This window comes from Nipponia nippon, unplaced genomic scaffold, assembly GCF_047370975.1.
Source record: "Nipponia nippon isolate SJK-2023a ecotype South Korea unplaced genomic scaffold, ASM4737097v1 scaffold_6, whole genome shotgun sequence".
NCBI classification, from domain to species: domain Eukaryota; kingdom Metazoa; phylum Chordata; class Aves; order Pelecaniformes; family Threskiornithidae; genus Nipponia; species Nipponia nippon.
Window position 1 is genome coordinate 26,279,335 of NW_028262380.1, and position 26,514 is coordinate 26,305,848.

The 26,514-nt window shown below is 40.3% G+C and overlaps 2 protein-coding genes across 11 annotated transcripts in view; one reads left to right on the forward strand and one right to left on the reverse strand.

The window, feature by feature from the left end:
• PDS5A (PDS5 cohesin associated factor A) overlaps positions 1–19,229 on the reverse strand; it is an 85,659-nt gene extending 66,430 nt beyond the window's left edge. For both annotated transcript variants that reach the window (XM_087738167.1, XM_087738166.1), the window contains exons 1-2: positions 19,051–19,229; positions 18,076–18,246 (exon numbers count right to left, since the gene is read on the reverse strand). In XM_087738167.1, the coding sequence (XP_087594293.1) occupies positions 18,076–18,246; positions 19,051–19,077 (198 nt within the window). In that variant the 5' untranslated portion in view covers positions 19,078–19,229. The remainder of the gene's footprint in view (positions 1–18,075; positions 18,247–19,050) is intronic.
• A 117-nt stretch (positions 19,230–19,346) lies between these two features.
• Positions 19,347–26,514, forward strand: part of N4BP2 (NEDD4 binding protein 2) — a 61,365-nt gene continuing 54,197 nt past the window's right edge. For 4 of the 9 annotated variants that reach the window (XM_087738160.1, XM_087738158.1, XM_087738159.1 and 1 more), the window contains exons 1-2: positions 19,352–19,438; positions 26,181–26,341. The gene's annotated coding sequence lies outside the window, so the exon portion shown is untranslated. Of the gene's footprint in view, positions 19,439–26,180; positions 26,342–26,514 lie in introns of all 9 variants that reach the window. The other 5 variants (XM_087738164.1, XM_087738165.1, XM_087738163.1 and 2 more) reach the window with 3 other exon arrangements.

Genomic DNA, 26,514 nt, shown 5'->3' on the forward strand with positions numbered 1-26,514 from the left:
AAGCCGCATAGCTATGTTGAGCTGATCGAAAATTCTCCCCCATCCAAAATATGTATTCTGTTTCCAAAACCAAGACTTTTTTTTTTTGCCCAATTAAAGAAAGAAAATCAAATGACTGCTTTTTACAGAGCTCTACTATACCTTTCTGGATTAGCAATACTGTTTTAAAGGACAATATGTCACCTCCCAGAGTTGTGGTGGTTTTGTTGATTTTCTGGAGTTATTTTAATTTCGGGCTAATAAAGATTTGTCTGGGAATTCTTCTCTAATATTTTGAGAACTTTAAGTAACTCCTGATTTCCTCCAAAAGAGTTGTGCAACTATTTTGCCTATCAGTTCCATCAAATTCTTGCCTTGTGGCTAGCTAGAATATGCCCGTAACTGCTGTACTTGTCCCTCAACATTCCTCATATGTAATCACACAGCTTTATAGCTACTGATTCTGCTAAGATAAGAAGCAGGCAATATACCACATATAAGGTGTTATTGCAAAGACTTTTTTTTTTTTTTAAGAATATTTTCAAAACATGTCTGACGTTTTTTAAGAAGTTCCAATAAGGAGTCCTCTTATACTAAAATTTTCTTAGTGAAATATGTAAAGATTACCGATGTCCCAAAAATCATAGAGATCACTGAAATTCCCTTTATTTGCTAAAAACAGACTTCAGATCAATACTTCATGGCATGACCCACTCCAGACATCAGGCACCCAGACTATTCTTGGTGAATCTACTGACATCACTTGCATTGTGCAGTGTTTTCCCATTTTAACCTCTATATTCACTTCTGCTTTTTTTCTGGGATTTAAAAAACAAAACAAAACAAAACAAAACCAAACCAAAAAAACCCCAACAAAAACAACCACACATATAACTATGCAAGGAAGAACTAAAATCAGGCAGACTTCTCAAAGTTAAAGGCTGAAAAGTCATTCCATACAACTTTTATTAAAAAAAATACTCTATTTACATATTTATTATCTTTAATATATATATTTAAATACACTATTTAACTTCAGTGTCAGAATTAACCATGCTGAATTTAGATTAAAATAAAATTTCACTAAACTACATTGCTGAAATCAGCAACCTGCAAATACTAAATCTCATTTAAATAGCTGCCAGCAACATTCTCATAAAGAATGCCTAGAACAGGAATCACAGAAAATTTGTAGAGGTCCGACATACTTAAAAAAGCACTTGAGGCACAGTAGCTCAGTATTTGCAAAACACTTTGTCATGTTCATCCAGAAAAATCACTTATCCTCTCCATGACAAAATTTGAGAAATTTCAACCCCAAAAGTACAAAACAACATAAGAGTCAATCCACTTCTTGAGGTTATGGCCCTAAAATTACTTTAACACCTCGTTTAATACTTTATTAGAAATAAAGTATTTTGTTACCTGCTAAATTTTACAGTTTCTAAGAGTCTCATAGTACAGTTATTTGAACTTATTCAATAAATTCTACCAATACAACCGTACCACTGTCTCAAGACAGCACACACACTGCAGCACTGAGTAACTTTTGCCTTCACTTGAAATAGCTGGAAGATGCGGCTGATTCCCTTTATAAGATCAGACACCTGCAACAATACTAACCTGTACCCCAAGCATAAACATAAATTTGGCACCCGTTGGCAGAGGATTTGGTCATTTCACAAATGTCTGCATCTGTGACAAAAAGACAGTGCCAAAGAGAAATCTGAGGAGCTTACAGAGAAGGCAGCAACCCTCGAACTAAAAAATGATGATTGCCCAGAACACATAAGAAAGCGCACACTTCATCAAGAGTACTGGACTGAAGTGGCCTGAAGCCACAAGCAAAAATTACACCTCATTGTTTAAAAGTGATCTTTGTTTTTGTTTCTCTGACTCAAAAATTGAACAGAGACTCAACTTCACTTGCTCAGCTGAAGTGACCTCCTCAGAACAGTAGTCCACATGCATGTGCTGGAAATTTAAAAAGCAATTAAACCAAGAAATACTATAAAAAACAATGATTGGGAAAATTGAAAAAAGGAGGGGAAATGTTACCCCTAAAAGGAGACAACAGATCTCTCACATACAAACTCTGCAGGAGAAGGACAACTAGTTTACCAGATGATTGTCAAAATAAACCACTTGATCTTTCTTAAGTATACATGAGACATTACACAAGCACAAAATTTAACTTTTCTTATCTAAAAACCTAGACTGTGGAGTTATTGCCTTCAGGTCCTGAATCCCATATAAAGTTCTTATGTTTGTCTTTACCTTGCATATACAAGACTTAAAATACATGAAATTCCATTGCTTTTACTCTTCAAAAGCCAAAACAGGATTAAAGTCGGTTTCATTCATGTACTGTAGGTTGTTTTTCTGGGGTTTTTTTTTGTGTTTTAATTTTTTTTAAATCACCCTCATGATCATAGCATGCAGGTCAGCAGTATACCGAAATGGTTTAATCAAAAAAACAGCGGAATGTACCTTGCTATGTTTGTTTTCTCACCTTTCCATCCTAAAAATTAAAATATTGAACTGTTAAATTTTTTTCTGATTGAATTGGTGGCAGGGTTTGTTTTGTTTTGTTTTGTTTTTTAATTAGAAATCAAAACATTCCACAATGCATCTACATAGCGAGAAAGGATGACTTCCAAAGTGCACTTTGGCCAACAGATTGTGGAGGTTTGCAACAGCCTTCAATAACTGCAGGAGTTCACTGGACATCCTAAAAATGCTGTTGGTTAAGATTTATGATCAGGAAACAAAAGCTGTCAACTATAATCTTTAGTGCCTAAAACTCACGCATTAAGCTGAAGCTATTTAGCACCTTAAAGAAAAGGGCTGAGACCTAATATTTGACTATGAATTTTACAGGAAATTAGCACAGGAGGAGACAACAAGAAGTTACTGCCCAAGTAACTTACATTGAGGAAAACGCTTCAGTATTTATATTAGGTAGTCCCAAAATACTGATACATTCATGATGGGATTAATCACAGAATTCTGTTCCAGATGTGGAGAGTAAATAACTAATCTGGATAGGGCTGAAGTTCCTAGCCAAGTACAGAGGCCAGAAGGTGTTACTCCCAGATGCTACTATTGGCAGTTTCCTCACTAGTGGGAAGTACTGCCCTGTACTAAGGACCAAAAAGAAGTAAGTACTGAAGAGAAACACCCAGCAAAGGAAACTGAAGGATGGAGAAAAATGCTTCCTGCTGCCTGCTTGAAATCACTGCCTTCCTCAGCTTTAACTTCAAGCATCTGTCTTTTGCCAGAGCTCCGACTGCTCACACACCAGGTTATCTTGATAGTGGTAAAATCATGGGATAACATACAAATCAGGTAGTGGCCATCTGCATATGGTTAACACTATGTCTACAACATTTGTTTTGAATTTGCTGAGGAGCTGCTTTCAGATGTCAAAAGGAAGACTTCAGAAGACGGTTGATTCTTGTGAGAGTCAGGCATTGAGAGGCCAAGTGGTAGAAAAGTATTTTTCCATTACTGAATATACTCTTCCAACTTAAGCATTTTGTATCGTGTATGCTTATCACTCCTCTTGGGTGAGAAAGCAGTATCTTCTAGTCAGCAATCTCAGAGAAGCCCAGGAAAACTAGAGCATCTTCCCCCTTCATTTTTAATATGACAGTTTTGCATGCATTCTGGTCTGAATTAAGACAGTGCCAAGTCAGTTTATAGTAAAATTGATATTAGCCTCCATCTAGCTTCCCTTTGCAACATGATTATTATCTAGAATCAATGTACCCAAGTTTCTTTGTGTTGGTCAAGCCTCTGAACGTTTGATCCATTGGTCGTGAAGGGTATCAGTTACTCACAATTTTTTCCATGTATCATCAAAGACTTGAAAGGCAGTTAGAGATTTTGAATCAAGACTCACTTAAGGTCTCCAGAATTTATTTACAAACAAAAAGACTGAACCCCAGGAATCCCAATATACTACTGCCTGGTGAATATATGCAAAGCATATCCACACATTAATTTCTTATGCATTATCTTGAAGCCTTCTGAATTGAAGATTAGAAATAAAGATTTGCTTTAATAATAATACAAAATGAAACAACAAGCCACAAACCCACTCAATAACATGAGATGAAATCAAATTATTTCAAAGTGAGGATTTGTATAATCAAAATTATCCATACAACTTCATCCAACAGTTTCTGGCAATATTCCCATGCAGCTATTTTCATAGAAGTTCCCATATACAAATAAATCACTACTAGAAAAATGGGTGAAATTCAGTTCTAAGGCTGGCTAAAGTTTGGCAACTACAGAATTTTGATGCATACACCACCACAAAAGTGCAAGCTCTGTGTAAACACTGTCTCTTCAAAGAATAAACAAAATTATGTTCAAACATTTTTCAACAGCAGCCAGATTTTTGGCGTATCAAGGAGTCCTTAACAATATATTCTGCACAACTCTCAGGCCCTGAAGTGTAAAATATGAGTTAAATGAGTAACATTTAGAGAAGAGAGGTTTTCACTTTCTGTGAATAATTCTGGAAGAGCTTCATGTGCAACAGTAAACTCATGGTCTGTCCCTGCTATGAGCCCTGTGGAGTGTTAATAATGCTGGCTTTGCAATGACACAAAAAAAGATTCTACTACTTGCATTTTATCAGTTCATGCTTGGGGCGGCGGGGGGGGGGGGGGGGGAGAGATATTTATGGTGCCTATCTATCTGCTGGGTAGTATAATTTTTTTTTAATGTGTGATTATCTGGAAATAAAATATTAATTTCTGTATATGTGTGTGTATGTATGCACACATATATATTCCCCTACAGACAGATATACATCCTGTAAGTTAGCTCAAGTCTTTGTTTAAAGAACAATCAACTACAGCAGGCATTAGGAGGCGGGGGGGAAAGAAAATAAGAATGAGAGCTGGTGTGAAGACAAATCTGTTTGCAAGCACCGGCCTGTACCGCCTACTGTAGTTCAAGTCACAGCACAAGACTCAGTGGTTTGGACTGCAGAACAGGAAAAGACCAGTCTAAACATCAAAGACCACATCTCATAAACATAATACTGGTACAGTACTGTGAGCCATTGGGCTTAAGGAGGCCTGAAAAACACTGAAACCTCAAATTCTTTCTTCTGTACAAATGGGAAAGACAATAAGGGGAAAAAAAGAGGAAATCAAACATTCCTAGAGAAAGGAGAAGTGCATGTAAGTACCTCTCACTAAATATTACCACACCAATTCTGAATTCCAATATAAAATCAATTTATTTTGAAAGCAATCATGTATTAGTATGAATGGTATGACCTGTTACAGCAGCCACTCAGCTAAAACATCAGAAGATTCACCGTGGATTCCACGACATTCACGTTAGCTCAAAATTACAGGCACCAGCACAATCCACACATTTGCATATAAACACAGCACTGATTTCAATTGTTTCTAACCAGAGAACATTCTCCTCTGTATCTTAGTTTCTTTTTCAGATGTGGAAGGGTAGCACATCATTCACTGCACTTACATTTGCCGCTCTCTGAAACAAGGGACACACTTTGTTTTGTATACAGATACTGCCTCACCAAACTGGGGGGGGTGGGGGATGCTTGTAGAATTTCTTAGGGTGCAGTATTACAGCAGTGAGTCAACCCAACTCTGCCAGACCTGTCCCTCCATTACGCCAGCACGCACGCTACTGATGAGTGGCGCTACTGAAAAATGCCTTTTACTGGCCACTTTTCAGACAGGCCTGCTTCTTGAACCAGCTCACTACATGACTGTAAAAACACACAGGGGAGGGTGGGACTGCTTCAGCCCAATCTTAGGGTGCAGTTCAATGAATCTTTGAGTTGATTTAATAAGGTCAAACCCAATAAACAGTGTTCCAAATTAAGCTGTCACTGCAAGTAACAGTTCTGCCACCCCAAGATTGTCATATAGCTTCTGCCAGCACAAGGAGGGGGTAGCAGGCGACTGCTTAAGTCACATTGATCCAAATGGAAACTAACCTGGGAGAAAAATAAGTGTTTTTGAATAGGATCACTTCCACAATCCAGTATCCCGCAGGCCACAGACACACCTGTGTTGGCATGTGGAAAAGGATGGCCCACAAGCAAGCAAGAGTACTTCACTGGCTCAAAGCGCTGGCTTTGGTGTTTCTGCTTCCACACATTCCAGTAGCATGAAGCAGACCGGGGTTTGATTCAGGGCAATCCTCCAGCTACTTGTGCAGCAGCTCCATCCTTTCCAATCATACTACTTTCCCCCTCCTTGCCCACAGTCAGTATGTGCTTCTATTTTTTACTCTTCTCCTCTTACTCTTCACAAACTTGATTTGTGTCTACAACTTTGAGAGTGCTGCTGACTCAAATAAGGCAAATGACTTTGAATCGTTATTCTCCCTGAACAGCAATGGCAGCAGTGGTGAAGATGAGTAACTTTCCTTCAGTGGCAGCGTCAACTTAAGAGTACCCAAAGTAGTCAGGTACAACAGTGTCAGGATGACAAGCTTCCACAATGCAACTCTGGCACTCTGTAAAAAGGACTGCATTTTTTTTTATGTTTAGATAAACTACCTTGCTTTTGACTATGTTAAAATACCCGCTACGCAGGTCAGCTCAGATTACTAAGCTGACTTGCAATACTCTGCAGAACTAACCTGTCATTACTTAGCCCTCCACCTTTTCATCTTCCTCATGAAATTATTTTTGCCTACAGTTTTGTTTCTGAGCAGAAGATTGATAAAGATAATGAAAAGCAGTGGGAAAACCCTCAAAAAATCCTCTAAAAATGCTAGCAATTAATATTTTCTTCATTTACAGAATGTTGAGGAGATCGGCTAGTTTTAAAATTAATTTTATGAGGATATTGCATGATGCCAGGCTTTTAACCAAAGTGTTGACAGGCATTAAATCAGATAGTATACAGAAACTTAAACTCATCACAGCCCACATACAGACTGAAGTCGGAGTGACTCTGAAGAGTCTCATGACGGTGTGAATTAGGGCACAGCTCCACAGCACAATTTTTCAGGAGGCAGAGCCAGTCTAAGACAGTCCCTGAAGATGTCTCTCAAACCAGCTTCACTGCTAGATAAAATGTAGTGGAGAACTCCATCCTCACAGATGTAAATGGGTATGAGGAACCAATTTTAGCATCAGAAATGGAGTGGCACACAGAGCTGCAGCTCTAGGATGAGTATGCTTTAATCTACATAACACATCCAACTCCGTCAGAATGCTCCAATTTGCACAAGAACCTCAACTAAGAACAATAGGCAAAGATGTCAAAATGAAACAAAATGAAATGGCAGCTTTTTTACTTTGTCATCTGACTGAAAGTGTTTTAACCTTTAAAGGGAAACAAAGGCTAGGACTGAAAGAGCGTAACTTTGGAAGACATTACACGCCACCCCCCCTTTCCCAGCTGAGGTTTAGAAACATAGCCTTTAACTTGGTTTTCACTCCCAGTTCAAAGAGATTTTTTTTAACAACTTATTAGGTTTTCTACTGACCTACTTCCAGTTGTACCAACACGTATATATTCTACAAAGATACAGTTTTAGTACTTGGTGAACCCTCCCATTTCCTAAAGCAAAATCCTCATGATTTTACAGCAGTCTAGACTACCAGTTCCAACTGGGACAAAGCTGAAATCTTATTTCCAGATCTCCCGTTTCCCTTAGGCTGCAGAGTTATGCCTACTTTCATATTCTACATACATTTTCTAAGAAAAAATGTCACTAACAGCTCACAAATGCAACTCCTAGACCTTCATTTACTGACTTCACACAAGCAAAAATAGTACTCCTTTTCTTGCCACCGGAATTTTACTGGCAATAGCAGAAATGGGAGCTTTAGAGAAGAGATGGATTATAAGTTTTTCAGAAATAGTGACACATGCCAACTACATTTACAAAGGATGATTGAATAAGGTATTTAAATAAACATGTATTTTCAGCAAAATGCTTTAAAGTTGCCTTGCATTTCTTTGTTTTGCTTCGTAAGCGAATGAATGTTAACTCTGCAGCAATTCAGTGCTGAGGAAGAACCACCTGTCAAAACCCAAACACATAGGGTAACCTTTTCCATCTCCCCCCAGAATGCTGAATTTTGTTTCTACCATCAAAAGTAAGTATTGAGGTTACTTTATTTCCTTTTATTACTGCAACAGCTTAAGAATTCAACTTCCCTTCACTTATCCTACAATACATTGCACCATTGCGCAAACAAAGGGGCATAGTTTCTGAATGATTCCTCTTCACTGTTTCACTTAAACGAAGTTTTTAAAGAAAAATTGTATCCTTTCTAACCGACATCAGGACTAAAGCCAACCAAAAGGCACTGCAGTTAGTGAGAGTTAAGTGACTAAGTATCAGGTTTCACTCTTAAACCACAAGAAAAGAACAATTTTTATATTCCTCAAAATTTAATTTCAAATAATTCCCTACTAAATTATGACTATGGTTTGATTAAATTTCAATAATGAGTTTATTATGGAGAACCATTACTGCGTTTTGGATAATTAAGTACGTGCATATATTTTCAAACAGTAACAGAAGAACACCACAGTTAAAACACAAAATAATATTAAAATAACAGGATTTACCTGACTTTGACTACTCTATCTGAAGGTAGAGTAAAAATTTTAAGGGGAAATATACAACCGCATTTTCCTTTCATTAAATTGGTAACACAAGTGAAGTCAATCCGTTTATTTTTTTCAAGGAACAACTTATTTTAATAAACTCCTTTTCACATCCACACTATAGCATCACCATAAGGCTCAAACTGCAAATTTTCTTTATATTAAGCACTTCCTAAGTTCAACTCTACTTTCACTACACACATTTTGCTTCAGCATTTGCAGCACCATCATGATTCCAAGCAGCCAAAATAAACAGAAAAGACAAATCATGTAAGAAAAATACTACAGAAAACATTAACTAAACTTAGTAATGGGCATTTAAAAGTTTTAGCTACTTTTGAGTGGTTTGTTGTTTGTTTTTTTTCTTTTTAATTTTTGCTTTACCCTTTCTGTAATAGCATATCGCATAAGCAATTTTCATCAAGACGATCAAAGAATGCAGGTTATCATTTTTAGTTGTTACAGAACACCACTTTAAGTTAAAAAATTAGTAATATTTTCAAATACCATGCACAGCCCTCTACCAGTCTGTGGGTTAAGAGAGTATTAAAAAGTTTTTGTGCTTTATTTTAGCTGTTTATCTCCTTTACTGCTGCTATAAGAAATGAGTTTTATCATAAACAGCAAAATTAACGATGGCTGGTTTCCAACAGATCTGTTCCCCATCACTCTCCTCCGAGACGGCTGCCAACTCACTCCCTTTGCATCCCTCACTCTCATCCTCCCGCACTACCTGCCCACTCCCCTCTGGGGCACACGTCCCCTACAACATTTGAAAACACCCGTGTGGGAATTAGTTGAATTTATTCCAGCGAGCACACGGGCTGCTGCCTTTTGAAACGTTTAACAGTGCTGGTCCATGTTCCTTTGCATAAACAGAATTCGGATGTCTCTAGTCTGCTCAGCACCAATTCGACAAATCTTGCATCTCTGAAACCTTTGCTCAACTGCCAGCAAGTTTTGAACTAATGTACTTCAGGGAAGATCAGTAACAAAGAAATCAGACTGCCTGATCAGATAAAAACCTTATTTCATTAGAAAAGCAAGATAAAAACATTTGTCCAGACAAAGCACTATCACATATGCAAAGTAAACTGAAAAACACAACTATGCTTTCTTTCCATTTTTGAGAGACTAATTCTCGGGCACTTAAAACTACAGTAGTAACATTTTCATAGTAAGTACAAGTTTGAAGTTGGTCTTTCGATGGTCTCTCATGTCAGATGCAGTGATAAAAATAAAGATCAGTAGTTACACACTGTTAAAAAAAATATTGTAAACCTGCAGATCTCCTGCAGATCTAAAGCTATTCCCTGATGGTCAATCAGGTTATTTCCATAAAAAGCCATAAGAAAGAGAGAGACTACAATTGCAGAGGAAAGAATTCTTTAATGACTGCAAGCAAATGCTAATACTACTAAACACTAACGTATCTACTTTTTTTTTTTAAGCATATGCATTTTTCAGGTGCTGTAGCCAGCACAGAAGGGGGTGCGGGAAGACTCCAGAAATATTTGATTTCTCCAAACTCCTTCCAAAATGTTCTTTCTCCTTCTCTTTCATCTTCAATGTCTGTATCAGCTCAAAAATTATTTGTAAATAGGAAAGACATATGTCTCTTTAATGCTTATAAATGTATTTTGCGAGTACAAAACTTTCTCTCTGCTTCAACAGTTTGGAAAGTTTTGATAAATCTCCTGGAGACAGATGTCATAATTTCTACCATAAGATATTAAAATACAACACTAAAAACATAAGGCCTAAAATTGCTAATGACTACACCAAACAGTGTTTCAGCAAAAGGTGACAGGCTCTATTCGTGGAAGACAACAGAGCACCATTAAGACTAGGGAATATTACTGAACAACTAGAAAGAAATAGGAACTCACTGGAGAATAACTAAGACATTAAAAACGCTGACCTGTCTTCACAGTAAATTTGAACGGATTTTTCCCTCCACTGTGGCTGCAAAACTGATCCTAACACTGCAAGCTCTGACACCTCCATCAGATAAGTACGTATCATCTGTCTCACATAAATAAAACATACGTTTAGGATATCCCATACTATCTAGGTACCACAAAGTTTTCAACCTTCCTTTCTAAGCAGGAACATACTTTGTGCCAATTTTATCTTTGTGTACCTTTAACAGTACTTCATCATGCTTAAGACATCTTCGCAACAGCCAAATTCTGATGTCAGCACAGCAGTGGGAATACAGTTCATTAGTTTGCTGCAGCTGCAGAGCCAGCGAACACACATTGCTTTGAGTGACACCAATAATAAGCATGTGTTTTACATTTCCAGGTAACAATGGTGATTAAGAAGATATTGCAGTCTGGAAAAATTTCATATATGAAGAATGTTTAACATAGATTGGGGACTAGACAGAATTTTCATTTCTTTAACTACCAAACCAGCTATAATATGTACGAATGATGTGAACGAATGATCTGCTAATTATTTTGTCTGCTGTTTTTGTTTTTGGTAGCAAAAGATGCACATAGGCATTAAGCAGACAAAATAATATGAATTGATTCAAGTAGACAAAGAAGAAAAGTAACCTCAGATGATGTTTGATTTCCCTTCCTATCAATCATCTCCGTATTACTGTCTGCAAACCAAGGGATAATTTTTCTTTCACTTCATAGCACTGTTGTGAGATTAACACTTTGTTTATGAGTCTTTGAGCATAGCTAAGGCTCCTGCTGTTTTGCAAACTTATGCACACAAACTCCTCATAAGAATACAGTGATATGTCAAGGATTTTGTATCCAAATTTTATTTAAAATATTTGAATACACAAGAAGTCTCCCACGTTATACCATAAAAATACATACTGACAGGCATACCCACCTAAAGTAAATGATTTATATGATTAAAGCGTGTCACTTGTACTAAATACAACATCAGTTCAGCTCTGCTCTGCCACAACCTTCCAGTATAACCCTAAGAAATATTTAACCTTCAACATTTTTTTAAGTTTCAATTTCAATGAATGCTTTTTCTTCAGGAGAGGGGGGGCAAAACCAGAAATTCCTAATTTACTATCTGTCATTCGTTATTTTGTATGCTTTTATCACAACACTTATTCATCTCTTTTCCAAGGTAAATAATCCTATACTTCTCAAACCTCTAGTCAGTCTCCTCAATCCTAATGTTAATTCGGTAAGGATTACATACTTTTTTTTTTTCCTTTAAAAAAAATGAAACAAAACTAAAAAAACAACCAAAAACTTGAAGCCATTACTTCGTTCAGTCCACAGAAAGGACTTTCTCTGGAGTTATTCAAGGCTGTTTGGTAGAAGAGCACATTGCCCAAAGGCCACCTTTGTTATTTATTGAAGCTGGAAGACTATAACTGAAGGAAACTATTGCAGGAAAGGAATATTCTGTGCCATGTTTTAGAACAGTTAAGGCTGAAGACTTGCATGCTAGCCTCCCACCTATTACAAAGTTTCTATACGATGCTTGTTAAACAGCCTATAACAAAGTTTTCAGAGAAAATGTTCGTCATTTTCCGGGTTCTTAAGCAGAGATGAGGAGGCTTGGTTTAGAGGCACTCAGAAATATAACTGAAATCAAAGGAACTTGTGGTTTGAACATGTAAAGTGCAACAGAACGCACAGTCACTTCAGAACTCACATTTTAGAAATGCCAAATCAGACATATGAAGCCAGCTTGTCTTTCTTGTGTTTGGGTTTGGTTTTTTTTTCCTTTCAGCTCTTCAGTTCCCCATCTTTTGAACTGTGATTAACATCCTGTCCTCACCTCACAAAAAAGCATTAGTGCAAGAATAAAATTAATAATTCTTCAAGGTTTATAACAGAATAAATGAGGGCATAAGGACTTCTCAACTAGTCTGTCCGTTCTGCTGGTCAATCATTGGAAGTTATCGTTCCTAATTCAGCAACATCTATTTTTCCCCCTTTCAAACTGGGGCTTCTTTTCTTTCACAATATATTTATCTTCTTGTTGCCAGGAAACCATTAGAATAATATTGTACATGTGAAATTGCCATCAATTAGTGATGCACTTGTAACAAAAGAAAATTATCAGATAGAAAAACAAAGGGTCTCATCATCAATCAATTCGAAATTAAGTAACATCTGGGTGAACTGGGTGAGTCTACATGGTGTATTTCTCTAAGGATTGATTAAATTGGGGCATTTACAAAGCAAACAGCTAATATTGCATTGGAAAAAAAAAATCAGAACAAGATTTCTTCTTCTCTGACTAGTGGCCTGTCCTAGTTAATGAAAAACTTGATTGTTACCAGAGTCAAACTAATTAAAAAGATTAAACTATGAGCAAAATCAAATTAGAAATTTGGCTTTAGGCTTATGTGGCCAGCAATAGCTCAAGAACATTGCAAACTGCAGTCTGCAGTTAAATACAATTAATGGAAGTTTTAAAATTGTTAGAATAATTAACTGTGGATCATTTCTGTAACCTGGCTATATAAAATCCACAAAACTACTTATAATTCTTAAATGTAAGCATGTAAGTACATGCAAGTCAGAGGTCTAAGCCATGAAAATACCCAAGTCATCTAAGTCTTGCCAGCAAATTGTATTTATTAACTAACACAATCCAACATACTTAATACGTATACCTTTTCCCCCTCAAGCATACCAAATTCTAGCATATGACAAAATATAAAATAGATTTTCTTCTCCCAGGTGATACTCTAATTTTTTTTTTTGTTTGTTTCCTTCAAAATAACTACCTAAGCATAGCCAGGTCAGATCAAAGGTCCATCTAACTACACAATCTCAGAGAGTGGTCATTAACTTATGCAGAAATATCAGGGTGAGTAAAGAGCAATTTTTTTTTCCTCTCACATACCTCCAGCCTACTCCAAAACATTTAAGTAGCAAAAAAGCATCCTTTCTCAATTTTAACATTATGTAACAGATGCCTAAAACACACCTGTGCATAATATGATCAATTATTAGCATTAACTATTTCTAGTGATATTAGGATAATCTTCCAAAGATAAAGACACAACAGGCCCAACTACAAAGAGGCCCAACATCTAATAACCAGAGGAACATGCAGAAAGACAATGGGAAGAAGGAGAGGGAGTGTTTGTTTCACTCTGGCACAAATACATATCAGATAACTAAGAAATGCCATGGGACAAGATAAGGAAAACTTCAAGGTACACTAGGAGTGCTAACTTCTCCAGATGATCACAAGCTAGGCCTTGGGGTGGGGTGGCAGGGGGAGAATTGGGGAGAGGGTGGAAAGGTGTGTGTGGGGAGTGGAAATCAAAAGAAATTTTTTACAGAAAATGCCTTGCCTGACTGCCACCGTGGGAAAAGCAATAAGACTACTGGACTGATTGAAAAACAAAAGGAGAATCACTCCCCAAAACAAACAGAAAAAGCCACCCAGAAAACAGAATATTAACCCCAGCTATGATAAAGAACTACATCGCCCTCAATAAATTCTAACCTATAAAACTCTTAATTTCACAAAGACAGGTTTTTACACGGCCTTAAAGCTTTGTTAAAAATCTCTATGCTGAAACCTAATTTATCACTCCTTTTTCTTTGGAAGGTTTCAGAAACGTCCCCTTTTTTTTTTGGTAGTTTTGTGTCTGATTAAATGTGCTTTTTACAGATTTTATGAATTAGCATTGCTCGCACTGATATCTATAGGTAAAATAAAACACTGCATTATAAATGTTTTCCTTTTTTCTACAGACTTGTCATACACTTTACCAAACTGTATAGTTGTTGGTACAAAGCTGTATCTGAATTCATCATTGTGCACTACTTCTTTTACTTAAAAAAAATCCAGCAGGTGAGATAGAGATGGGGACTTTTGCATTGCTTCTGCAAAACTATCTCAAAAGACAACATTTGCAAACTTTCACATTTAAATTGACTCTGAAATTCCTTCAACGTTCTAAGACAGGAGTGCCACAGAAAGAAGTTGCTCTTTCCCCCTATACCAGAACAAGCATTTGTGAGCTCTCACGATAAATCAGGCAAGAAAATGATTCAGGCTAAAATTAACACTGGTTTAGTTTTTGTTTTCCTCCTAAGTTTTAACCAAGATCTGTTCACCCACCCGTTTTGGCATGCGGCAAAACAAAATGTTTGTAGAGAGGATACAGAACAGCGGTTGGGACAAGCAGCAGAGAGAGCTGCTTCTTTCAGTGGCAGTTCTGGCTCTGCCTACAAAGGGTGTTTAAGTCAGTCTCTCAGAAACTCTATGCATTTTGGATTGATGGGGCTATTTTTAGTATATCTGACAATTAAGTATACTACTATTAATCTTAGTCATAATGGTGACAAGGTTATATATAAATGACATCAAAATATTCTCTTGTGACCAAAGAAAGTTATATCTGAGATTTAATACTTTACTGACAACAATATACAAGTCTGGAGTTTGACAAGGCAGTAAAATACAGTAAATTTTGAAAAAATTTCAATAGTCATAGAGAAGTTTTGCAGCAAAGCAGATGCTGAGTTTCTAAAACTTCTTTCAACCTTCAGCTATCTTACGGGAAGAAACACAATATTGCTAGTACAATTGTTCTCAACTTGTATTTAGTTGCTGGCTCCATTTCGGAACTGAAGAAGGACTACTTGGGTGCCTTAGAATTGTTTTCTGCTTCTTTTGCTTGGTTAAACGAAAGTTATCACCTTTCCTCACAAGCCTTACTAAATTGACAAGCATTTGACTTACAGCCCTGAAACCAATCACTATATAACTTGAACACCTGCACTGTAAAGAGGAACATTAGTAAAAAAAAAAAAAAAAAGTCATTTTGTAGGCAAAGTACAGTAAGCCTCAACTCTCTGCTACATGCTAGCTGCCTCGTTTGGTTAAACTTAATTGGATCTATTAAATGGACACTTGTCCCCAGCCATAGCACACCACAGTTAAAAATCACTTTTTCAATAGCTGAAATTATACATCACATACTGTCCCACTCCAAGAAGGCACCAACCCATCAGTGTAACCCAACACACCAGAAAACACCTTTGACTCCATTAAGCACCTGAACTGGCGTTTCATTCATCATACATATGCAATCCAGAGGCTCTTCCTTTCTACATCGCTCAGAAGATATATGGTGATTTTAAAATTCTCAATACCTCCATTTTCAGGACAGTGCTAATGTTATCATACAGATATATCAAAACACTGTAAATGAATCTGGCCTACATTTTATTACCCACAACCCCAGGCAGAAGGAGGGAAAAGATAGGAAAACATTCTTTTCAAAAGTCCTTGGCACAAAAGCTGCTGCTCAGGCACTCTGGGACAGGTGCCCAGAACGTCTCAAGTTCCAATAATAAGAAAAGCCTTCATTACGAGAAGAGGTCTGGACACAAAAATACAGATGTGATATCAGAAAAGTTGCTAATAAGGACACAAATTTGTATCCAATTAAGTTGACCATGACTTCAATAAGCTAAAAGAACAAAAATTTGCAGGAACTGACCCAAAGCCTGGTGGCCAAAACACCAAGTTACACACGCATCTTCTGTAACAGACACACCAAGCATCTTTAGATCATGCATGGCCAAAAAGAAGGCAAAAAACCTACAGTTTCAAGGATTGATTCATGCCTGGATTTATACACTCTGCTAAAGCTGGCTTTTAATATTAAATCGTATTTAAAGTTGTGGAAAGTTATCTTTTAATTGAACAAAACTTTTCCAAGCATTTCCATCCCAAGCACTACATCATCATAATATACCACATGCCAAAGTGAATTTATTTTTATAAATCAAGTTTATATCAAGATTTGGATTTCATAAATAAAGATTATAGATACGTCTATACAAAAACATAAGGAAAAAAATACTTGTTGGTTTAGTTCTAAAGTGTACAGTACTTCCGATTTTCTTGATGCTTCAGTAAAGCCAGTATCTGACAAAAAAAAAAATGCCTCAAATTCAGATTAAGCAGTACCAATAAGATAAGAAAAATCTTCCTCTGTTGTTTCAGTGATGGTAGGTCCACTAACAAAGTATTCATTCTGAAAATTGTGACCAACTGAAAATTATGACTGAAAATTATGACCAACACACACATGTGAATTCAGGAAAACATATATGCATGAGTTTGAAATTCTACTATTCCTGTTATCTAGGAATAGCAAGCTCACCATTGCAAGTTCTCCACCTGGGACAAAATAAAATACCCGTTTCAATGAGCACCCCAAAACTGGACTCGTCCCCATTCCACAGACTTTGAGTCAAGGTCTCTGTCCAAACAATCAAAACTCTAGGATCTTCTCCTGTAATTCGCAATATTCCACTGGAGTTTTGAAAATATTAGGCTGGACTTGTCCACTCTATAATTTTCAGAACTGTAATTGGACAACAAGGCTCGTTTTCAGAGAACCAACTGACATGTGCCTTGCTGCTTTGAAAGCAAAGCACAAAGCCTACGTTCTCTTCACATTTATAGGTAAGACATTTTTCGATGTACTAACTGCCTAGCCAAGACCATGATTTCTATTTTTCAATCTTTGTGGGGTCACTGTTATGATGGGAAACAGATCATCAGATGAGAGAATATTTCCTATCTCCAAAAAATTATTACTACATCTCCACCCTGGGCACAGGACCAAATCCCAGGTTATGACAACTTTCTAGTCCAAAGACCATGGCGTTAACAAACGAGCTGTACCAATATTTGATCAATGCTCAACTTTTTTCCTCTATTTTCAGCATAGAGTTATGAATAATGCTACTGTATAACAGTAGTATTTCATGTTTCCAGTGGAAAAAGGGATTAAAAAAATAAAAAACAGAGATAAGCCTCACAGTCCCCCAGGATGCTGTCAAGCAAGCAGAGAAGATACTTTTGTAACAGTCCCTTTTGCTTACGAAAATTTAGCAACTTTGCCAAGCACCAGTTATACTGAATAGGAAAAAAAACGATATGTATTATATCAACTTGCAAAATCTGAGGCAGGTTTTACATATGAAACAATTTCAAAATTCCATCTACAAACTCCAGAAATTCATCCTCGCTGTTTGTGAACAGTGCTATCTTTTCAGTGAAGAATACCCTTAACTAGATCTACTTGCTTCCCCTGCTCAAAGTGCTGGAGCCCACAAAAACCTGCTAGCTTACCAACAAAAATTTTCGGTACCATATCCTACAATTATTACTTATGATTCCACTTCAGACCTCTCCGGAAAACCGTAGATGTATTGTATTTCACGTACAAATTAGCAGTTTAAGGTATCAACTCTGGCTTTGAGAGAACGTGCAAGAGCACAGTCACGAATTACAAAAATGACTCCTCTTTTAAGGAAAAGCAAGGAAGTGGCATTCCCATAAAGGTCTGCAGGCAAGAAGGAGACCTTTCAACTATGACAAGGAAGCAGTTCTCTGGCAGTTCTCCTTTCCCGTGATGAAACCTTTACCTTAAGAAGAAAAAGTTGCAGGGAAGGGGATGGTGGTCGGGATTGCTCACCTTTAACCGTTTAACCACCTCATCGTTGGTAATTTTGTCCGTAATTTCCTTCACTCCAGGAGGATAGTAGATGATTTTACCATCGGCAGCAGGTTTTGGTTGGGTAGCAGGGAAGTCCATCCTGGCGCTGCTGGTTATAAACTTTCCTTCTCCACAGTCCTCTACCGGCCTCTATCGGTCAGAAAACAAAAGTTCAGCAGAATGGAAACGACTTTCTAACCCTCTTTTTCCATTTCTCACCCTCAATTCGCAGAAGGCCCCGGTTATCACCCCGCCGGCTGCGCCCCCCGCCGCTGCCCTCGCCGCCCCGGGCGGCGCCGGAGGGAGGCCCGGCCCGCCGCCGCCGCCGCTCCCCGCAACTCCGGCCCCTCCGTTCCCCGCCGGCGCCTCCTTTCATTGCGGGGCTGCTCCAGCCCAACACTGTTAGTTCGGAGCCGACGATTTTACAATGAAATTTCGGGCTCGATCGAAGGATGCCCCGGGGCCGAGGGCCCCTTACGGCCCGAGGGGGGGGGGGGCGGGGGTGCAATTCCCGGCCCCGGGGGGGGGCCTCGGAGCCGGCGCACCGGCCCCGGAGCCGGGAGCCGAGGCCTAAACAGTTAGGCCTCAAAACTATCAGGAGGCAGAGAAACCAACAGGAGAGGGGGAGGGAGGGAGGCGGCGGCGAGCGCAAACAAAACACCCCCGCCGGCCCCCCCGCCCGGCGCCGAGCCCCCCGCCCGCCCCCCCCGCGGCGGCGGGAGCCCCCCCGGGGAGGGGGCCAGGCCACTCTCCACTTTCCGTTTGTTCCCGCAACTTCACGTCCCCTCAGCCCCTCGCCCCGCAGCCCCTCCTCGCCCCGCCGCCCCGCACCCGGCCGGGCCCACAAAGAGCCCCCCCCCGCTCGGCGCACACACCCCCGCCGCCGGCGGGGAGGGGGGCAGCGGGGCGGGGGGAGCGGGGCCGGAGGGAAGCGGGACCCGGAGCCGCCTTTACCTCATGCAGCTCCGGAAGGTGCAGCATTGAGTAGCCTCCGTGCCGGGTGGTCCTCGCCGCTCCGCCGCCACCCCCGCTGGCTGCTCCCGCCGCCTCCCTGCTCCGCGGTGCGGCGGCGGCGGCTCCTGCTCGGGGAGGGGTGGGGGGAGGGGGAGGCTGCTCGGTGGCGGCAGCGGCGGTGGCGGCGGCCGGGGAGAGGGGGAGGCTCCGGCGGAGCGTGCGCCGCGGGGACACAGTGCCGCTCTCCGTCCGGCCGGGGAAGGACAGCCCGGGAGGAGGCTCCGCGCCGCCCCCCTCCCCCTGCCCGCCCGCCCTCGGGCCTGGGGCCGGGCCCGCGGCGCCGCCCAGCCAGGATCCCCCGGCCCCGGGGCAGGGGCGAGGCCGGCCAGTAAGTCTCGTACCCCGCCGAGCCCCGCGCAGGGCGGCGGCGGCGGGCAGTACCGGGCGCGGCCGCCGCAGCGCTGCCTCCCGCTTGGCGCCAAAACCCCTGGAGCGGCCGGGCCGCGGCCTGAGGGCCGCTCTCCGGCCGCGTCCCGGCCCCGGCCCCGCGGGGCTCGCCTCCTGGGCGGCGGGGGGGCAACGGCCGGCTCCGAGGGCGAGGCCTGGGCGGCGTGGGGCCGGCGGCCGGGATCGCCGGGGAAGGGGCCGGCGGGTTCCCGGCTGCAGGGCGGCAGCGCCGTGCGCGGGAGGGGCAGGGAGATGTTTGTGCTTCCTGACGGAGCCGGGCCGCTCATGGCTGCGCGGTCTCGCCTGGCCGGTCCCTCAGGCCGCCGGTGGCGGCGGTGAGGCCTGGGCGGCGGGAGGAGTAGGAAAATGGGGGGAAACGGTGTGTGGGGTGGCACGGAGAGTGCTGTGGCAGGTAGGAGTCAATAGCCCTTCTTCAGGCAGATGGGGGGGAAGAGCAGCATCCACGCATCGACCTCCAAATTTCTCTTCCTCGTTGCTGGCAGATGAGTTTCTCAAACATTAATTTAGTTACAAATCTTCAGGAGAAACTTGACTATGCAGACCAAAGGAGCCCTTGCCAGCCAACTCAGGAAATCCTTCCATGCAAAATGTCTTTGTAATTTAATATTCTTTCATATTTCCAAGAGATGGGGTATGTCTGGAAAGTCAGTAGCAAAGTGGGATATATCTGTCTGTTTTGAATCTGCATTATGTGCCCTGCATGTCTGAAGTATGGGTGGCTAGAAAGTGTTTTGCAGATGCCTGCCCGGCTCAGAGAAGGTGTGTGACAACTGAGAGATGACTTTTAACTGATCAAGACTAATTTAGGGTCTTCAGCTGACTATTCTTGGTTACTTGAACCAGCTAAAAGTATCATTCTTCTCAGTTTTGAAAAATCTCTCCTGCATTTTCTATAGAGCAAATTAAAGGTGGGCGGCTGGGACCAGCCTGCGTGGAGGGACGGGTTTCTCCGCAGGGGCCGTGCGCGTGGGGCAGGGGCCTTGCTGGGCACAGCAGAGGGGCTGACGTGGCCTGCCAGTCGCACAGGAAAGATGCAGGAGGGTGAGGGGGTGGGAAGGGGGTAACTTAAGTAAGATTATGGTGAAGTACGCCAAATTCCAGATTTACAAGGGGTGGGAGGGAAACGTACAAAGACTGAGGAGCTCTCAAGTGCTTCTGCGGTAATAGCATGCGGGTAGGAAATTTCTCTCTTACACCTGTGTTCCTTGTCTCCCTGCAGTGTTGTCCTAGGGGAGCTAAAGCCTTGAATGTCCATAGCCTCTATGAAACCAGCTCAGAAGTATTACAGTGAAAATAACTGAGTTGCAAGGAGCACTTAGGAGATCTCAGACACTGATTTGGAAATCTAGATGGGTACCGCCAGTCAAGGCGTTTAAATCTGGCTGCGAGTCCAGGCTTAGATAAAACGATTCTCTACAGGCTTAAGGATCGATGAATTGGGGCATTCACAATGGACAGGTGACCATAAGAATGGGATGCACGGTTCAGTTTTAATAAGGTTGTACTGATTTAATAAATGAATAAAGCCAACACCAAGCATTTAATCTTTTTCCTAATCCAAACTTCAGTGGCCGTTTAGATTTTTTGCCTTAGAGCTGAAGTACTCAGACTAGCTATCAGCTCTTATTTGTTGTCAATAAAATAATAGGTACTGTCAGAACTATTATACTTTTAACAAATTTGGGTTTTATATTCTTACATTTGTTACATTAGGTGTATCCTTACAACTAATTACATTAGGTGCTTTGCTTCCCAAATCAAATTACTAATATAAGCAATTAATTTGGTGCAGATTCCTTACTTTTGATACATGTGTATGAACACAATAAATCAGAAACAAATCCTAGAAGATTATTCTGTAACTAAAAAAAGAAAGTATGTATCAAAAACCTATATGAGCTGTCTTCAATTTAAATAGAAAAAGAGAGAATGTATGTAAAAATGATGCAAGAAATAAATTTGAAGTGACCTTTGCTGAGGTTTTTTTATGACACAAGCATAAAGCTAGGAAGACGTTAGGCAGGCTTCTCTTTGGGCAGAATTGAAGTAGTATGGATGTCATATTCTAGAAATTTCACCTAAGTCTCTGAACTTTCTGGGTTTTAATGTTTACTTTTAAGTATTGTTTCCTCGTTACTGAAAAGTGGTATTTTATGTATATCATTAATGTGACCTACAATGTCATAACGTTTTCTTGTAATCATGTGGTTACAAGTTTTTCCACAAAGTGACACCATCTTTACCTAGAAATTTTTATACAACAAGTCATGAAGTAGGAATAGGAATGAAGAGGTAGAGGGCTATGCTCCCACAACTTGTTTTTAGTCTGAGTTAAGGACAAACACAGTGCAGATCCTCCAGTATGCACTTCTAGTCACTTTTATTTTCCACTGGAGAATAAGATAAACTCTTGCATTCTAAGGCATATGTACACTGTAACTAAGATGTAGTTAGATGTGGCAGTTCAAAGATTTCGCTTGACAGTGGCAGGCAAAGTTTGCTCATTTAATTAACATTTTGTTTCATCTTGAGCAAGTTGTTTGTGAAGCCCTGCGGTGGAGTACTCTTGGTTGTGGACCAAGATCTCTCTATCTTCTTGCAGACTTCAGATAAATAGTGAACCTGGCAATTCCTGTGGAGTAATGTTCAAAGATTTTTAATTCTCAGGATTTCATATCTTTAATATAACATAGAAAAAGTCCTGAAATACATCAGTAGAAAGCTGAGTGTCCAGGAGAGGTTCACACTAGATTTCTGCTTTCACAGGTAACGATTAGTCAGCAGTATGAAAATTTTGACCACCCCTCAGCGTCAGTGTTGGAGTCGTTAGCTATTAAATGCAGGTGCAGTTTCTACTGGTAGCCTGTTCCGTTCCTGGTATAATTTGCTGTCTGACTGTAGGTTCTGGTATCAACACAACCTTGCTGACATACCCTAGGTCCACAGCAGGAGTATTTTGCCAGCATGCTAGTGTAAAACTGTCAGAGTGCTCTCAGGATAGCCATTAATTTACATGCTGTTAGTCAGATATATGGTGTTTTGGATGAGTCTTAGAAAAATCACGATCAGCAAAGTGGTTGAGAGAGGAGTAGGTGCAATTCTGTAATCATGGGATGATTAGGCAATGGTCCATCTTTTCTCAGAGGAGAAGCAGCGAGATTTGTACTTCTGCACCATTTGAAATTCTAAAGGGGTAAAACAAAGCGTGTGGTTCTGATATCACACCCAATTAAGGGAGGTATGAATGAACACTTAACTGCCAATTAGCTTGAATATATGCATGGCATTTTCAGAATGTGCAAACATAAAAGCTTCAGATAATCTGACCTGTGGTACTCTTAATCTGAATAGTCCTGAAATCTGCTCGCAGATATGATTACAGCTGCTAGTGTCTGGTTTGTTGCCTTTGCTTGTTTGACCTTCACCCTTCTAATTTCAGCAAGCAGCTGAGATCTGACTTGGACTCTGCTTCTTGTACAGCTGTAGCCAGGTTCACATGACCCCTTGGGTTTTAATGGATGGCTCAGTCTAATAATAAGACCCAGTCCGTTAGTCTTTACCCAGATTTCATTGACTCCCTACCTGGATAAATTTATGTTGGAATTTATTTACTTATACTCCCATTGTTTTTATTGGAATGTACTTACTCCAATCTGTTAGTTGTCTGTTTGTTTATTAATATATTTTAGACTACCACTGCAAGTGTAATTTATAAGCAGACTGAAATAAAGGGTGCTGAACACTCTCGCGGGGCAGTCTTGTGTCTTCTCTCTCTGTATCACGTCAGGAGAGGTTAGAGGAAAGTACCAAGAAAAGAAGAATGTGGTGTTTTTACTGGTGGGGGAAATAGCGCAGCACAAGGTTTTCAGAACAAAATGGCTTTCAGGTGAAACAGAAGAGAGTATGGAGTGATTACTTTAAGCGCAGAAAATCCCTTAATTCATGTTGATCAAATTAAGCTATGCGCACATCTTTCCAGGAACAGCTTAATGGTTGTCCTCAGGTCGTTGTTAGTACAGTAAGTATGGATAGTAATAATGATCAAGAACTAAATAGTTATATCAAGAGACAACAGTGTGTCATGAACTGCAGAATAAGTTGTATCTGTCAGTCAGCTGGGCAGGCAAGTAAGAAATCCTATCTGGTGGGTTAGGAAAGCACTTGTCTTCCTAATAATAGCTATGCTCTTGAAAGCTCCTGCTTTGCAGAACCAGGTGGTGGAGTGTGGTCCTTCACTATGAAATCATTTAAGTCACAGTCAAATAGGTCAAGGGGTGGGGGAAGCTTAATTACTTTTTTTCAACTCTACATTTAGCCAGTTTTTGATATCTAGCAGGTTGCTTTCTGGCAGGTTGCTTCCTAAACATGAATGCTTCCCCCCCATTTCTTTTTTCAATGATACACATTTTTTCCTGCAATACACCAGTTCCTCTGAACTGAGTAAAAATCAAACCCTGGCAAATAATTTTTCGTCCTCAGTTTTGCCCAGAGCTTTCTCTCTTTACTTTTTGACTTTGGGACTAGTCCTTGTTTCCGGTCGTCTTTCCTCTTTGTCCATCTATTGATTCTCTCACACGTGCAGTTGCACACAGCTCCTCCAGTTAAAATTATAGCCTCGTAAGTTTGCTGCACTGGATCTTCAGAGATATCCCTGAGGTTTCTAATTAAACTTTGCAGCGTAAGGTATCTTTGATAACAGCACCTAATTGTTTTAACTACTTACTTTTGTAAAAGAATTTATGTTTTTTACATCTGCTGTAAATTGAGAACAGTGGTTACACCCACCTGAGTTAAAGCTGGCTTTCTTCACAATGTCGGTTGCCATAATGAAAGAGCTCCAAAAGGTATCCTATTCCAGAGGGTATTTGCAGTGAAATTACTCCCAGCTAAGAACAGACCAAGAAGCGTGTTTTGTCCTGAAAACAAGGACTTACGTGTGCCTCCCATGATCTACATTGACAAAGCAAATCCGTAAAAGGGTGGAGGACTTGTGTGTATTATCTCACAAAGGCAATCAGCTGGAGACACAAAGGGCGTCCTTGGATAAGGAAGGGAGTCCCAGGACTCGCTGACTTTTCATGGAGTACCACCAGTTCTGAACAAAGGGAAGGACCAAATACTGTATGGATGGTACACTCCTTTGAGACTGGTCCCTAGCCATAATCTGTCTAAATGTTATTTTGCTCTGGTTTTGGTAAGGAGGGCTTTCTCCTGTGCTGTCTGAAAATGTCCTTAGTCTGAGTCATACTTGGAGATAGGGCAGTTATACTTGCCACCGGCCTTTTGTGGTATCAAGACACGTTCAGAAATGACAGGGATTGTCATTGTCAATATATTTAAGCCATTGTGAAAAAGCGTATACACTTGTAATTTACAAAACACTGTCTTGACAGAACAATTGCACTTGTTCCCTTTGCTTGCAAGTGAAGTAAAATCAATTTATTGGCACCTGCATATTGGTGATTTCATCGGGGAATTTTTAGAAGCCTCCTTGATCCGTTGCTAGTTTTGAGCATTCAGAAACTGAAGTCACAGCAGCCTACTGCGTGCCATCTACCCACCTCCTTTCTAGCTGCTCTCTATTATGATGACTTGTCACCATTCACTCTGTAATTACATTCTCAAGGTTATTTCCATCTCTACTCCTGATGTGTCCAAAGCACATACATTTACACCTATTCATTTCTGACAACCAAGTCTACTTTTCTCCAATAATATATTTAATATGAGCATTTATCATCTTTTCTGCGCAGGAGACATGCAAGGGTCTTCGCTTGCACCACATCTCAAAAGCTTCAATTTTCTTCCTGTCACTATCAATAATTTCTCAGAATTCACATTCGTAAGTTGCTACAGAAAAAAATTAAGCATTTCACCAGTCAAATCTTTCTACTTTTTGAGGTTAAATGTTTTGTTCAGGCTTTTATAAGGGAAGCCATGGATGGATCAACTATTCTTCAAATTTTTCCAGTTTCTATTGGACAGGTTTTGATTGGATAAATTTGATCCCAGGTAACTGAATTTATGAACAGTCACTGTAGCTAGACCATTAAGCATGAAGTTAGCTTATAGTCTATTTTTATTAATTAAATAAAGTTATTTTATTTATGGCACATTCAAGAATAGCCTATATTTTTCATTAGCCTTTTATGGGCTCTCTAATACTTGCCGCACAGCAGAAGCAGTTGTGACAAAGAAAGTTACATCGTCAGCCAGAGGTCACTTAAAAGGAGTCCATTTCAAATTCAGCTTTTCCATTTTGTAAAGTCCTTCCTGGACTTCTTTTTTCCCCCAGCCAGGCTGCAAGGAAATCTGCGGTTGCCTGCAGTTGTCATAGTAGCGTATGGCTCTTTATGTTTGCTTGATATTTTTTCAAATAACAAGGCAGATTTGGGAAATTTCTGAGTGTATGGGACTGCTTAGAGGAAATACCACCGAGGAAACTGGGAGAGTTTGGTAATATACTTAGCCCATGGTGGGTGCCTACTGGAGGCAAGACGGTAGGAGCAGAGTCTCTCCCTCTGCCCCATTAGATGAGAACTGTCCTATGTTCTGTTAAAAAAATGAGAAGATGTGTGGTACTAACAAATTCTGATTAAGAGCCTCCTTCGTGAAAAGTATCGATTGTATTTGTGATGCTGCTGTTCCTAATTCTTTCACAGATATGTCTGCTGCTCACAGTAAAGAAAAGGATGATATGAAACTTTACAAATGAATATGAACTTGGAATTTACCATTATGGTCAAAGAAAGATGTTTGATGAATGGATGTGCGGTCTCAGAGCTGTACTGTAATGATGGGGTCATTTCACAGTGATGGATAGGTATGTGGTGTACTATTCAGAGGCTTAAAAAGGGGTTGCATTTATCAAACTCAGGGAAGCATCAAAGTGTTTGGGCATGGCTCTGTGAGCAATAGAATCGTTACAATTTGCCTTTGAACAAAGTCAGGAAATATATTGATCATATAGGTTTATGCTGCTAGGAAAGCAACTAA